This window comes from Schistocerca nitens, chromosome 10 (assembly GCF_023898315.1).
Source record: "Schistocerca nitens isolate TAMUIC-IGC-003100 chromosome 10, iqSchNite1.1, whole genome shotgun sequence".
NCBI lineage: Eukaryota > Metazoa > Arthropoda > Insecta > Orthoptera > Acrididae > Schistocerca > Schistocerca nitens.
Window position 1 is genome coordinate 78218078 of NC_064623.1, and position 16407 is coordinate 78234484.

The 16407-nt window shown below is 40.8% G+C and overlaps 1 protein-coding gene across 1 annotated transcript in view; it reads left to right on the forward strand.

Moving 5' to 3' along the window:
* LOC126210593 (uncharacterized) overlaps positions 1 to 2624 on the forward strand; it is a 42782-nt gene extending 40158 nt beyond the window's left edge. Inside the window, exon 4 of the mRNA XM_049939862.1 lies at positions 285 to 2624. Coding sequence (XP_049795819.1) covers positions 285 to 1144 — 860 coding nt within the window. The 3' untranslated portion in view covers positions 1145 to 2624. The remainder of the gene's footprint in view (positions 1 to 284) is intronic.
* The last annotated feature ends 13783 nt before the right edge of the window (positions 2625 to 16407 follow it).

Genomic DNA, 16407 nt, shown 5'->3' on the forward strand with positions numbered 1-16407 from the left:
TGATTCTGCAGATAATGTCGTAAGATTTGTAGGGTGTTTGCGGATGATACTGTCATCTGTAGGAAGCTTGAAATATAAAAAGTCTTACTATGGGAGGAAATTTTAGTGAAAAGTATAGTAAGGTTTAAGCTTTCACGTACAATAATTTATTTCAAATGCATTCACCTTTTCTAGTATAAAAATGGCATTTATTTAACAAACACAAGTCGTAGTTCCTGATATGCCTGGGACTACAGTTTGTTGTGTAGGTAATCTGATTATAATTTTTTGTTCTTTCAATATAGGTGCTGGGCACTCATCTTCAGGAAGAGTAAGGAAGACACAAGTGAAGAAATCTGCTTCGGACCGTAAACTCGAGTCTCAAAAATTGAGATTAGCTGCTAGAGAAATAAGATCTGACCGACGACACGCAGTTAAGAACAAGAATACGTCAAAAGTACAAAACCAGGTTCCGAAAGCCGACAGTACACCAACAGTTGCAGAAGGAGAGGAGACTGAAGATGTGGCGCTGTACAAACAGAATATGTTGATTACACCAGATTCCGAGCGAAAATGTTCAGCACGTGAAATCGAAAAAATCAGAGAAGCACTCGTAGATGCTCTCGAACCTCTCGAGGACGGGTGTTTTCCACAGTTTTACAATTCGAACAATTCGCAGGGTGTTCTCGTCCTTACGTGTGCCAACGAGCAGACAAAGCAGTGGCTGGAGAGAACTGTGCCCCTGCTGAAGCCGTGGGATGGTGCGAAGCTCTGCGTAAAGCCTAAAGGGGAAGTCGCACGAGGGACTAAGGTACTATTTAAGACGCCAAAGTTGTTTGCCAAGACAGACCCCAAAAAAATCTTGCTGATGCTCAGCACTCAAAACAAGACTCTAGAGACCAGGACGTGGAGGAACGTGAGTGCGAAATCCGATTCGTCGGGCCAGACTCTGGTCTACGTAGTCGACAATCGGAGTCTCGAAGCCATCCGAGCCTTGAAGAATAAAGCATATCTCGGATTAGGCAATGTCGAGTTAGTTATCTTAGATGAGGAGGACAGCAAGCAGCCCTCTGTAGATGCAGACGTGAAAATTGAGGCGGAAGATGGCAAGGACACCTCCGTAGATACCAACACAGCTCCTGCAGCAAAAGCTGAAGTGTCGTGATGTTCGTATTTGAGAAGCAGCCACAAACATTTAGACAATTGTTGCTCGAATAGAGCAGATCCGGAGAGAACTTCATGTGAATTCAGTGTACCGAGGAGGACAGTGCGTGGGCTCGAGCTGCTTCTGGCTACGGTGCAACCTTGTTTATTTGGACTGTGTGAGGCCAGAAGTAAGCCTACAAACCAGGAAAATGTGGTAATACAAATAATGTTGTTGTGGTCTTCAGGCCAGAAACTTACTCGGTGCCTCTCCCCATATTAGTCTATCCTGAGCGAGTCCTTTTATTGTTGTGTAACTACTGCAACCTATATCCATTTGAATCTACTCACTGTTGTCGAGCCTGAGTCTCCCTCTACAGTTTTTATCTCTTACACTTTCCTCAATTACCGAGTTGACTATTGTTCGACGCCTCAGGACGTGTGCTGTTCACTGATCTCTTCCATTAGTCGAATTGTGCCATAATTTTCTATCCCTGACTAGAGTCAATACCTCTTCATTGATTTTTCATTCTGTCCATTAGATCTTCAGCATTCATTTGTCACACCACATTTCTAAAGCTTATATTAACTTTTTATCTGTACTGTTATTGCCCTCATTTCACTGTGATATAAGTCTACTCTCTGCACCGTTTAACCTTAAATTTGTGTGATATGTTGACATATTTCTCTTTGTCAGGGAATCTTTTCTTTCTTTGTCAGTCAGCTGTCAGTTATTTTCCTACCTAAATAGCGAAGTTTGTCTGCTTTTAGCATTTCATTTCATAGTCTGATTTCCCCCAGCATCACCTATTGTAAAGGAAATGCACTGCCTTATGCGTCTTTACCTTTTATTTATGTTCAACTTATAATCTATTTCAAAGGCATTATCCATACTATCAACTGATCTTTCAAGGCTTATCATAACAAAACATACTGTATGGTTCATGTAATCTATTTCAAAGGCATTATCCATACTATCAACTGATCTTTCAAGGCTTATAACAACAAAACATACTGTATGGTTCATTCTGATGTAAAACTATGTAACAAACAAGATTTTACAGTTTCGAGCTGTAGTGGAGTGCTGGGGTATGCCACAGTGTGTGCTGCCTCCCTCGACTCCTGCTGCACTTTGTCTGTCGCAGTACCACAAGCACCGACTGATGTTTTCCATACCTGCCTCACAACTTCCATTTACGTATTAGATGTTTATAGAAAATCACCGTGAGCCATATCAAACACAGTTTCTGCAAATTGCATACTCAGCATTATATTTAAAAGTGGTTTAACGGAAGGAAGGAAAATAAAATTTTCGTGAAGAACTAATAGGGGTAAATGAGAGCTATAAAAACAACGTTGTACTGTAGCAGCGACATGTTATATTTCAGTGCAGCTGTTATGTGACAGATGTGCACAATTCCCAACATTTCCTCCTTATTACAAACTTTCCAAGGCACTGTATGTTATGTATTTCCTAAAAAAATAAAGTGAAATGCAAGTTTTTCTTTATTCATTAGTTAATTGCAAATGCACAGTTACTATTGAAGAAATGCCTCTCAGTAAGTTATGCACCGCTAACGTATGTGCTGTTTGTGGTATCCAGTGGGCCTGATAGCGTAATGCAACAGAGAACAGTGGGTTGGGGGCTCTGAGATTAATTTCTGCTTGGGAAGATGTTGAGTGTGTGGAAAATAAACCAAGGATAATTTGTGCCAGACTGAGACACGAACTGAAGTTTCCTGCTTTTCATAAGCAGCTGCCATAACCATTAGGCTACCTGAGTATGCATCCACATGGGACTCAGACTTTAACTTTCACTGTCCCTGGTGTTTTGGCTTCTCGTTTCCTAGCTTTTTTGCCTGGTTTTCGTTGACATCATTTCATGTCATTGCATCTTCATTGATTTCGTTGCCATAGATCCATTCTTTTCATTTCAGTGAGCATAATTTGATTGATATACATGTGTAACTAATAAGAGATGGAGCCTCTTGCAGTGTAGCAAATTGCAATGCAGTAAATGCAGTTTTAAAGAATTGGCTTGGACCACATAACTTTTAACATTATGTTTTAATTGCAAAACCAGTGCACTTTAATTATTTAATAATCTTGCCTATTAATTTACCATGCAAGTTTATTCCCAGTGTGACTAATACCAACATTGTTGTGATTTTACCTAGTTGACCTATATCCCTATTTGCAGTTCTTGTTCCTGAGTTTGATTTGTGACGATTCTTATAAATTATTGACAGTGAAAACTATCACTGCTTGCTTTCTTCTGAGAAGGGAAAAATATGTTACAGTTCTTCTCAAAACATGTTTTTTGTTCTACAATTACTTGCCAGAGTAATTTGTCAGAGTTGCATTGCCAGATGTTTTTGTTATACAGATGTGCAGTTCCAGTTCAGTAACTTGCAACACACTGATGCCTTCCAGTCTAAATATTGAACGTATGAATACTCCCTGTGTCACAGAAGTTCCAGGACAGAACTAAAAAAAAAAAAAAAAAATGGAAATTGCACTTATTAAGTAATGATCCTTGTTCCTATCTAAGTAGTCCCATTGGATATCTATACACAGTTGCCAACATCTCTGAAGGTCGTGGAAGCAAGCAGGGAAATTTTCAACTGTGATGCCTTCAGCCTCATTTGTCACAGCCTGTTGATTGTCTGTGATATCTTAATGTAGCTTTTCTTTGTGCTTCTTCCCTCATGGAAACAAGAAAAATCACAAGGCGAGAGGTCAGGCGAATACGGCGGATGTAAGATGGCAGTAACAGAATGCCTGTCCAGATACTCGATTACAATAAAGCACTATGGGGGTCTTGCATTGTCATGCAGTAAGAACCAGTGCTGAGAGAGCCGCAAATCAGAGTGGCAACATCGAATTGCCTGTCGCAAACGCTTCAAGGCTTCGATGTAAATAATTTGGTTCACTGTTTGACCTGGAGGAACATATTCATGGTGAAGTAATCATTTATTATGTAAGGGTCGGATCAACATTGTGTTCACAAAGGTTGTCATTTGACTTTCTTCGATGCTGGTGATCTGGAACTCAATCATTCAGCACTTTGATGCTTTGTGTGAACGTCATACTGGTAGCACCCACTTTCAGCCCCAACAATAATCTTGACAAAAATGTGGAATCACGTCTGACTCTATACAGTAATTCAGTAGATATTTGTAGTCTCCCCTCTTTCTGTTTGTCTGTTAATGTGTGTGTGTGATGAGTTTTGCATTAAGTTTCCATTTCCCTAAATCTTCGCGTAAAATCTTATAACATACATCATGGTTCAGATTACATTCTCCTGATATCACAGACACAATTACATGATGGTCTTCTTTCAGAAACTTCCTTACACACTCCATGTTTGCATTGGTAAGTGCCGTAGACTGGCCACCTGCTCTAGGGTCGCCTTACACTGAATTTCTGCCATTGCAAAACCTTCTGTGCCATTAGTAAACCTGGCCACTCAAAAGTACCTCACCTGCATATGCTTGCTTAATCATTGTCCACATTTCACTAGAGGTGTTCCTGAGCTAAACACTGAACTTAATGTTCACTCTTAGCTCACAGTCAGCAACCATTGTGTCACCTAAACTAATGCACCGAGAACCCGAACAGTGTGTTCCTAAGCCCTGATACCTTGTGTGTTTGTACATAAACGTGGCCGAGGTCATTTCAAGGATGCATACATACCATGTAACATAAACAACATTTGTTCCTTTTTAGTACTTAAAAACCACCTGTCCTTGAACTTTTCTGACAGAGGAAGTACAGAATATTGCAACTTCACTGTGCTCTTTTGCAGGGTATGTAGTGGATTATTAGATTTACTGAATTTAAGTGGTGTCAAGACAATTCTGTTAAAATCAACAGGAAGGAAATTCAGAACACAAGCAAATAAATCCATCATGAAAACAACAAAATTTAGTATTTGCAGCAACAAAAACCATTAAAGAATAAATATAATGGGGAATTAGTGTAAGACCAAAAATACTTAAAGCCTCTGCATAACTTTCTTACTCCTCAGTTCTGCTGAATAAATAATTTATTTAGTTTAGATGCATTGTCCCAGAAGATTGTTTCATAATACAACAGAGAACCAAAAATATGCAAAATAAGCCAGTACCTTGTCTTTAGGTAAAGACAACCAGATACTTCTAAGATCAAAACATGCTAAACTGAGTGTAATTAATTTATCCATATGTTGACAACAGTTTAACTTTTTATCAATATGGACCCCGAAAAATTTTACACACAGTGCTTCATTAGTGTAAGACCATTAAAACCTAGATCTGAGGCTAGTAAGTGACTGGCTTCTGCTTATTTGAAATTGAGTAATCCAGATCTATGCATGATTAAGAGTTAAATTGATTTTGTGAATCACTTGTAGGCCAGTTTAGCTATCTATATCTACATATATACTCCACAATCCACCATACAGTGCATGGTGGAGGATACCTTGTACCCTGGTAGTCAACCTCTTTCCTGTTCCACTCACAAGGCAGTGAGGGAAAAATCTATATGCCTCCATACAAGTGTGTACTTCTTGTTTTCATGCTTCTCAAATGAGATGTACATTTGTGGCAGTAGAATCAATTTGTGGGTTGTCACAAATGCAAGTTCTCCTAACTTCCCCAATAACATTTCACGAAAATCTCTTCTACCCTTCAGGTAAATCCATTTGAGTTCACAGAGCATTTCTGTAATACTTGGATGTTGATCTAACCTACCAATAACAAATAATAGTCGCATGCTTCTGAATTTCTTCGATGTTTTCCTTTAATCGAGTGTGTGGAAGATCCCACAAACTCGAGCAGCACTCGAGAACTGGTCGCACAAGTGTTCTTTACATGAACTCCTTTAGAGATATGCTACACTTTCTGAGAAATCTCCCAAGAAATGGAGGTTGACCATTGTTCCTTCTTCCCCCTAGCCCCCTCCATGTTGCTCACCGTACATGCTCGCTCCATTTCATGTTCCTTTGCAGCATTGCACCCTCATATTTACTTGATGTGATTGCCAAGCAGCATGCCTTTAACACCATGTTCAAACACTACAGGATTGTCTTTCCTGTTCGTTTGCATTAACCTACATTTTTCTGCTTTTAGAGCACGCTGCCATTCATCACACCAGACAGAGATTTTGTCCAGGTCATCATGTATAACCCTACAGTCACCCAACAATGACACCATTCCTTACACCACAACATCTTCAACAAATAGTCACAGATCACTGGTCACTCTCTCCTTCGGATCATTTATGTATATAGTGAACAAGAGCAGTTCTATCACACTTACGTGGGGCACTCCTTCACTAACAGTCTGCATTGCGGCACTGTCACATGCTTTCTGGAAATGCAGGAATAAGCAATCTGCCTGCAGTTCAGTGGTTTGCAGAATAGTGTAAGAAAAGGGCAAGCTGAGCTTCGCACGTGCTATCATCTGTCTTGCCTCTCTTTAGATCAAGTTTAGACCCTTGGTTAGTACAAGGAGTGGCCGTAATGTGACTGATGCTGTCACAGAGTAAGTATGCATATGCCAAAGATGAACATCTGGTAGCTATGAAGCATGGAGCTTTCTCAGTTGAATGCAGGATCTCCGGTGCCTGTAGGTAAATCAATGTGGCCATGGTCTTCGTTTTTGTAAGAGCTGTTATTTTGTTTTGCTGGGAAAATAAGTGTAATATTAGAGCAACAAATTGCCCCAGTTTCACATGAAGCTTGGAAAAACTGCAGCTGAAATCTATCTGTTATTAAAAAAAGAGGGTGGCGAAGACTGTTTATCATGTGCATAAGTTTTTGAGAGGTTCGAGCATTTCCAAAATGGCTGAGAAGACACTGAAAATGAATTGTGCCCCGGACAGCCTTCAACATCAGAAAAGGATGAAAATATCAAATAAGTAGGTAATTAGGTTTGATGTGACTAGCAGTTGTTGTTGTTGTTGTGGTCTTCAGTCCTCAGACTGGTTTGATGCAGCTCTCCATGCTACTCTATCCTGTGCAAGTTTCTTCATCTCCCAGTACCTACTGCAACCTACATCCTTCTGAATCTGCTTAGTGTATTGATCTCTTGGTCTCCCTCTACGATTTTTACCCTCCACGCTGCCCTCCAATGCTAAATTTGTGATCCCTTGATGCCTCAAAACATGTCCTTCCAACCGATCCCTTCTTCTACTGACGTTGTGCCACAAACTTCTCTTCTCCCCAATCCTATTCAATACCTCCTCATTAGTTATGTGATCTACCCATCTAATCTTCAGCATTCTTCTGTAGCACCACATTTCGAAAGCTTCTATTCTCTTCTTGTCCAAACTAGTTATCGTCCATGTTTCACTTCCATACATGGCTACACTCCATACAAATACTTTCAGAAACGACTTCCTGACACTTAAATCTATACTCGATGTTAACAAATCTCTCTTCTTCAGAAACGCTTTCCTTGCCATTGCCAGTCTACATTTTATATCCTCTCTACTTCGACCATCATCAGTTATTTTACTCCCTAAATAGCAAAACTCCTTTACTACTTTAAGTGTCTCATTTCCTAATCTAATCCCCTCAGCATCATCCGATTTAATTTGACTACATTCCATTATCCTCGTTTTGCTTTTGTTGATGTTCATCTTATATCCTCCTTTCAAGACACTGTCCATTCCGTTCAACTGCTCTTCCAAGTCCTTTGGTGTCTCTGACAGAATTACAATGTCATCGGCGAACCTCAAAGTTTTTACTTCTTCTCCACGAATTTTAATACCTACTCCGAATTTTTCTTTTGTTTCCTTTACTGCTTGCTCAATATACAGATTGAATAACATCGGGGAGAGGCTACAACCCTGTCTCACTCCCTTCCCAACCACTGCTTCCCTTTCATGTCCCTCAACTCTTATAACTGCCATCTGGTTTCTGTACAAATTGTAAATAGCCTTTCGCTCCCTGTATTTTACCCCTGCCACCTTCAGAATTTGAAAGAGAATATTCCAGTTAACGTTGTCAAAAGCTTTCTCTAAGTCTACAAATGCTAGAAACGTAGGTTTGCCTTTTCTTAATCTTTCTTCTAAGATAAGTCGTAAGGTTAGTATTGCCTCACGTGTTCCAACATTTCTACGGAATCCAAACTGATCTTCCCCGAGGTCCGCTTCTACCAGTTTTTCCATTCGTCTGTAAAGAATTCGCGTTAGTATTTTGCAGCTGTGACTTATTAAACTGATAGTTCGGTAATTTTCACATCTGTCAACACCTGCTTTCTTTGGGATTGGAATTATTATATTCTTCTTGAAGTCTGTGGGTATTTCACCTGTCTCATACATCTTGCTCACCAGATGGTAGAGTTTTGTCATGACTGGCTCTCCCAAGGCCATCAGTAGTTCTAATGGAATGTTGTCTACTCCCGGGGCCTTGTTTCGACTCAGGTCTTTCAGTGCTCTGTCAAACTCTTCACGCAGTATCTTATCTCCCATTTCATCTTCATCTACATCCTCTTCCATTTCCATAATATTGTCCTCAAGTACATCGCCCTTGTATAAACCCTCTATATACTCCTTCCACCTTTCTGCCTTCCCTTCTTTGCTTAGAACTGGGTTGCCATCTGAGCTCTTGATATTCATACAAGTGGTTCTCTTCTCTCCAAATGTCTCTTTTTTTTTTTTCCTGTAGGCAGTATCTATCTTACCCCTAGTGAGACAAGCCTCTACATCCTTACATTTGTCCTCTAGCCATCCCTGCTTAGCCATTTTGCACTTCCTGTCAATCTCATTTTTGAGACGTTTGTATTCCTTTTTGCCTGCTTCATTTACTGCATTTTTATATTTTCTCCTTTCATCAATTAAATTCAATATTTCTTCTGTTACCCAAGGATTTCTATTAGCCCTAGTCTTTTTACCTACTTGATCCTCTGCTGCCTTCACTACTTCATCCCTCAGCAGGTGAGTATATTATCAATTGTTGAAACTTAGGAACTGTCAAAGTACGCAATAGGCAAATTTTCAGTAACCAATACAAAGAAAAGTGTGTGTGAAACTGGTGCTAGTTTCTGAAAATGTTTGTACTGATGCTGTGAATACCATTAAAATGATCCAAATTTCTTGGAAAGAGTGGTAATATGATGATTCTTGGTTTTTCAATTATGGTCCAGAAGCTAAGTGCCAGGCCATGCTTTGGAAGGAGCCAACTTCACTGAGAACCAAAAAAGCTCGAATGAGCAAATCGAGATTCAAAGTGGTGGTGATAGTTTTTTCGATATTCATGGAATTGTGTATCTTCACTGGGTTCCTGAAGTTCAAACTATTAATCGACGTTACTATATTGAGTTTCTTGCTCAATTCCACAAGAAAATAAGAAGAAAAGACCCAAATTGTGGAAGAACAAGTTATGGGTTTGCATCAAAACAATGCACAGGCTAATGCCGCATTGTCTATTAAGAGGTTCCTAGTGAAGTACAGCATCCCAGTGGTAGACCACCCACCTCATTCACCTGATCTACCACCATGTGACTTTTATCTATTCCCCAAGGTATAATCTGCATTAAAAGAAACAAGATTTCAGTCTGTCAAAGCAGTGAAAGATAAAGCAGCATGTCATCAAGAAGCTTACAGAAGAAGAGTTCCAGCACTGTTCCCATCAATGGAAAATTTGCATGTTGTGTTGTAGGGATAGAGGAGAGGAGTATATTGAGGGTGAGAATACATAAATATATATATTTTCAAAACATATGTTACAGCAATAGCCCCATTATTTTATAGCCGCACTTCTTATAATTATGTCATGAGCAAATATTATAATTTCTGAACTGCCCTTTGTCATTGTAATGTTATTTGTGTAGCTGAAGAACAAGAATGGGACCAACACTGATGCATATTGGACCCCACAGATGACTTTCTTAATACCTTTGGCATCTATCAGGCCATAGGTCATCCAGGACTGCTCACCATCCACCTATGTCTTTGGCAATTTCTCTCAATTCCCCCAGAGTCTTGCACCCATTCTTTATTTTCCCTTCCACCACCTTCTTTCATGTTCATCCAGGCCTGCCTCTTCCTTATTCCCTGGGGATTCCATTGCAATGCCTTCATCTCAATTCCTCAGTCATGCTTTCTCAATGTGTGTCACAGCCATCTCTGCTTTCTCTCGTGTATTTGTTCTTCTATGGTATCTGGTTTGTTTTTCTCCATGGAACCTCCTAATTTATTTTTTTCTGGCCACCAAATATTTATCTTGTGTCAGAAGCTGTGTAACTATGATGTTATCATCTTATCTACTTTCCAACTTTCACTGGCTTACACCTGTGTTAAAAATATGAATTTTAGTTTTCCATGTGATGTTCCTGTATCAGCGTATCGGTTACAATTTTATGAAGACAGAAGGTGCCTTCTTTATACAGTTCTTTGCATTTTCTCCAGCTGTACAATCTTCTGTCAACACAGTACCCAGATACAGGAGTGAATTCGCAGTCTCCACCTGCTGCTGCTCTGTAAACAGTGACAGCTTCAAGTACTGGTTCTCTAAATTTTCCCAATGGTGTTTCTTGAAAAGACTTTTGCCTTTCTTCCAAGGATTCCTATTTGAGTTCCCAAAGCACCTCCATAACACTTGCATGTTACTCGACTCTACCAGTAACAAATCTAGCAGCTGCCTCTGAATTGCTTGGAAGTCTTCCCTTATTCCAACCTGGTATGGATCCCAAACACTCGAGCAGTACTCAAGAGTAGGTCACACTAGTGTCCTGTATGTGGTCTAATTTACAGATGAACCACACTTTCCCAAAATACTCCCAGTAAAGCAGTCATCCACTCACCTTCCCTACCATAATCCTCACATGCTCATTCCATTTCATATCACTTTGTGATATTGCACCCAGATATTTAAATGACATGTCTGTGTCAAGCAGGATACTAGTAATGCTGTATCCAAACATTACGAATTTGTTTTTCCCACTCATCTGCATTATCTTACTTTTTTTTCACATTTAGAGCTAGCTGCCATTCATCACACAAACTAGAAATTTTTGTAAGTCATCTTGTATTCTCCTACAGTCACTCAACATTGACACCATACCATACGCCACAGCATCGTCAGCTGTTCACTCTGTCTGCCAGATCATTTATGTATGTAGAGAATAACAGAGGTCCTATGACACTTCCCTAGGGCACTCCTTATGATACCTTTGTCTCTGATGAACACTTGACTTTGAGAACAACGTTCCGGATTCTATTACTTAAGAAGTCTTTGAGCCACTCGCATATCTAGGAACCTATTCCATGTGCTCGAACCTTCATTAACAGTTTGCAGTGGGGCATTGTGTCAAATGTTTTCCAGACAGTTAGAAATACGGAATCTGCCTGTTACCCTTCGTCCATAGTTCACAGTATATCATATGGGAAAAGCGCAACCTGAATTTCGCATGAACAGTGCTTTCTAAAACCATGCTGATTCATGGACATAAGCTTCTCAGTCTCAAGAAAGTTTATTATATTCCAACTGAGAATATATTCAGGGATTCTACCATAAACTGGTGTTAAGGTTATTGGTCTGTGATTTTGCAGGTCTGTTCTTGTGGCCTTATATACGGGAGTCACCTGAGCTTTTTTCCAGTTTCTTGGGACTTTGCACTTGGGAAGAGATTCGCTATGAATTCAAGCTAGGAAAGGGGCCAATGCCGTAAAGTACCTTTCTCCGGCAGAAACACAGAGTTGAACAGACCCCCTCTGTTACACCCCGCACCATGTTGAGCCCTATAATGCACCCTTCACTGAATGGGAATTGTTGCAGACTCTTACTTCTTCCTAAGACACGGCCCTGGGCCTGTATTCCATCCACAACGAGATGATCCAACACTTGGACATTCCCCACAGGCAACATCTCTTCGGAGTCTTAACCTCATTAGTTTCGTGGTTGCTTTTCCGTCACAATGGCGAGACAGTATAATGATCCCTGTCCTTAAGAACTCAACGTCTCTCGACAGCTACCGCCCAATTATCCTGATGAATGTACTTTGCAAATTGCTCGCGAGGATGGTCAGCTTCAGATTATGTTGGGTACACGAATCTTGGGGATTTTTGTCCCCATTTCAGTGCAGCTTCCGGGCAGGACGCTCTACAACTGACCATTTACTCATGTTTGAATCAGCCATCCAACAGTCCTTTATTCACCGGAGGCACCTTTCTTTGACCTACATAAGGCATACAACATGGCTTGGTGCCATCCCATTTTAGTTACCCTCCATGAATAGGGTTTCCGTGGTCCCCTTCTGACTTTAATCTGCGAGTTTTGATCTCATCAGCTCTTCCGGGTTCGAGTTGGCACTTCACTCAGCACCGTTAAAATTCAGGAGAACGGTATCCCACAGGGTTCTGTGCTAAGTGTCACACTCTTCCTCATTGCCATCAATGGGCTTGTGACCTCTGTTGGACCTCTGGTTAGCCTGGCATTGTACATCGACGATTTTTGCATCTGGTGCAGCTCCGACTTGGTAGCATCTGCTTAGCGTCAGCTCCAAGATGCCATCTGACGGGCCTATGCGTGGCCACTTCCCATTTCTTCCAGTTTTCTCCCTCCAAAGCGTGGGTTATTAATTTTTGTCGAGCCAGAATTTATTTAGATGACCAGCTCCTCGATGTAGCACAGTCCCGTTTCTTCGGCCTTATTTTTGATAACAAGGGGACATGGTTGCCCCACATTCGCCACCTAATGACTACATGTATGCGGAAGCTTAATGTTCTCCGCCTCCTAGCCCACACATCTTGGGGTACAGACAGTTCCACCCTTCTCCATCTTTGCCGTGCTCTGGCCTTGTCCAGGCTAGATTGTGGTGGTCAGGTTTATGGCTCAGCAACTTCTTCCACTTTGAAACTGCTTGACCCTGTCCATCATTGTGGGGTGCATCTGGCTATTGGTGCCTTTCGCACTAGTCTCGTTGATGGTCTCCTCACAGAAGTGGAGATTGCCCCTCTACACATATGACGGAGCCAACTCCTTGTTTCTTACGCAATCACCATTCGCCAATTCTCTGACCATCCTGTGTACCCTGTGCTCTTTGCCAACGAGGGACGTCTCCCTCCTAACACCCGACCATGGGTGGGATTGCCAATTGGCATGCATCTCACTTCCCTCTGTCAGGATCTCCATCTCCACTCACCGGACTGCACCCCATATCTTTCCTCCCATACACACACACACACACACACACACACACACACACACACACACACACACACACACACACCGCCCCATTCCTCATTGGATGGTGCTTAGACCAGACCACAGATTAGGACCGATCTCTTCCAGGATCCTAAGATTTCAGTTGCTCCTTGGTTTTCTGGCGTCTTGTATGTGCCATCCTTGCAGAGTTCCAGGGTGCCACCATCTTTTACACTGATGGTTCTAAGACAATCAATAAGGTGGGCTACTCTTTCACATCTCTTACTGGCTTTAAACACCATTTATTGCCGTGATCATGTAGTGTGTTGACAGCAGAGCTTCTGACCATTCATGGGGTCCTCTTTTTTTGTTTCTCAGGCCTCCCTCCACAGTATTTTAATTTGTTCAGACTCCATGAGCAGCCTGCGGGCTATCGACTGATGCTACTCTCTCGTCGCCCTTTGGTCTCCGCTATCCATGACCTTCTCTTTGCCCTTGAGTGTGCCACCTGTTCAGTTGTCTTTCTCTGGGTCCCAAGTCATGTGGGCATCCCAGGGAATGAACTGGCTCACCATTTGGTTAGGGAAGCAGATACTGCCCCCATGTCCTTTCATGATTCCTGCTGTGGATAAGCGGATCTACGTCAAATCTCTCTTTGACCAAAAGTGGAATGCCATCTGGAGTGCTACTGCTTGCAGCAATAAACTCCTCAAATCAAGGAGTCTACAGCAGTTTGGCACTCTTCCTTCCACTCCTCTAGGAAGGAGTCCACTGTTTTATGCCATTTATGCATTGGTCATACCTGGCTCAACCATTGTTTCCCCCTACCTAACAACCCACCCCCACAATGTGGTTGTACAGCCAGAGTGACGATATCTCACATATTGATGGAATGTCCCCTTCTTTCGACCCTTCATGTTAAGTGTAGTCTTCCCGATTCCTTAAATTTAATATTAGAAGACGACCCACGGATGGTTGAACTGGTCCTCAGTTTCCTCTGTGAAAGTGGTTTTTATTTCCAGATAATGTTGTACTTTAGTCTCAGAGCAGGGGCAGGTTGGTTGTGGTTGGGACTTCTCTTAGTCTTCTCGATCTGTGACCCCATGACTGTCCCCTTTTTTTCCAGGTTTTAGATTTGGTCTCACCTGTTATGCTTGTACTGTGTGTGTTTAATGTTCCTCATTTTATAATTTCACTCCACTGACTGGATCCATCCACTTTTAGCGAACTCTCTTTCTTCTGTGACTAACTTCATAATCACATGACTGATGACCTCTCCATTTGGTCCTATAACCCCTCTCAATTAAGCAATCAATCAATCATTTTTGTATGTTTTCAGGCCTTCTATCCCTTGTCAACCTAATTAAATCAGTACATTATAAAATAGATTCTCATGCAAACAGAGCAGCCACTCTGAGGGTCCCCAAACAATAGTTTGATCTACTCATCATAGTGAAAATTGGCCTTCAGTATAATTTGTAGTTGTACAAATGATTATTTGATAAATAAGACACCTTGAAAATCTGAAACAGGGTTTGGTGGAAGCCATAAGAGTGACATCACAAGTCACCATACTAAAGACGCTGCCTCAGCAGAAATTGGAAAACTGTGGGCAGCAGTGGAGGGTGTATAATGAGTTAGGCCAGTTTCTAACACAGCTGTGAGAGCAAAAGGTTGACAGTTCCAGTAAATAGAATGGTGACATCACCAATGATGATGCTGTGTTGAAGGGGAACAATACATTTTGTCTTTCTTTTGTTTTGTTCTCAGTGATAATAAATATCACGCAAAAGTTTTGTTTGTTATTTATAAATTTAAAACCTCCTCAACATAAGATAAAGCTATGGGGCCACAGCCTTAAAAAAACCAGCTACTAGAAGATAAGCATATCCATGGTAGTTGTAGCTTTGAGAATCTACTAATTGGGCTCGCCTTTTATAGAAAACAACTAAGTATTAGTAGATCTCAATATCATTATGTTTACAAGGACTCCCAGATCTGGTTTTAGTAAACTGGTCTCCAAATACCATTTCTGATTAAATGCAGCAATGTCGATTCTGAAATTGGCTTCAGCAGCAAGATTTTGCTTTCACACAGTCGATTTTTGCTCCTATGTTGGTAAAGCCATGTTTCCACAGGCAGGAATTTTTTACATGTGTGCCCCCTACCACCACTTGCGTAAATCATTTCACATGTGGAAACACTCTACTTGCATATTGTCGTGTCAAATTACACATAAATTAGGAAAGTTGAAAGGTGTTCTACTCTCTTCCACGACATCACTTCCCCCACCATCGCGTGCGAGTTTAAGCAGCTGTCTATAGGTGGATCTGCTCTCATTCTGTTCTGGTTCGTTCAACAACACAGATTGACAATTGCTTTTTTACGCATGTGGGAAAATAGGGTCATGCCAAAATGATGGGCTTAATCCTCAGCTAAGTGACAAGATGTTCTTAAACAGAGCCATAGGAAAATCATTCAAGCACTCAGCAACTCCTTATCACTTATTTGTAACAGAGTAACACACCATTATTTGAAGTGACGAAATGGATTCAAAACTATGAAACTGAGAATGTAAACTCGCTGAGATTCATACTACTGCAGAACAGTGAATATTGTAAAGGTATTTTGTTATTTCAGTATAACTATTGTGCTTTAGTCTTTAAGTGTAAATGTTACCATGAAATGGAAATGTATTTGTGCCTTTAGAGATTTAAAGCTACTCTTGACCCACATTAAACTCCTATGTAAACGTATAAGTGTTCATATTGGCACAATGACTGTGTAATGAGTGTTGTACAAAGTCGTACAATGTCTGATTAAGTACAATGCAGTACCAATAAAACGAACATATATTTACAGCACCTGTGAGAACCTTGACTGCTCTAAAAATAAAAAGAAAGCTGAACTGTTGACACAAGAACCTTACTTTCTGATGTACCTTAAGTGTATTGTAGAAAAAAATAAGAATTTAAAAATGGTGCTCTTTGGAATGCAATACATATATTGCAGTGATTCCAGTTGCCAGTTTTTTTTTTCAATTTTACCATCTCGCATACTTCCAGTAGTCTCAAAGATTTCAAAAGTGATTTTACTCATTCGAAAATGATTTTCGAACGATACGTCATCCTCGTCAAATAACTCCCTTATTA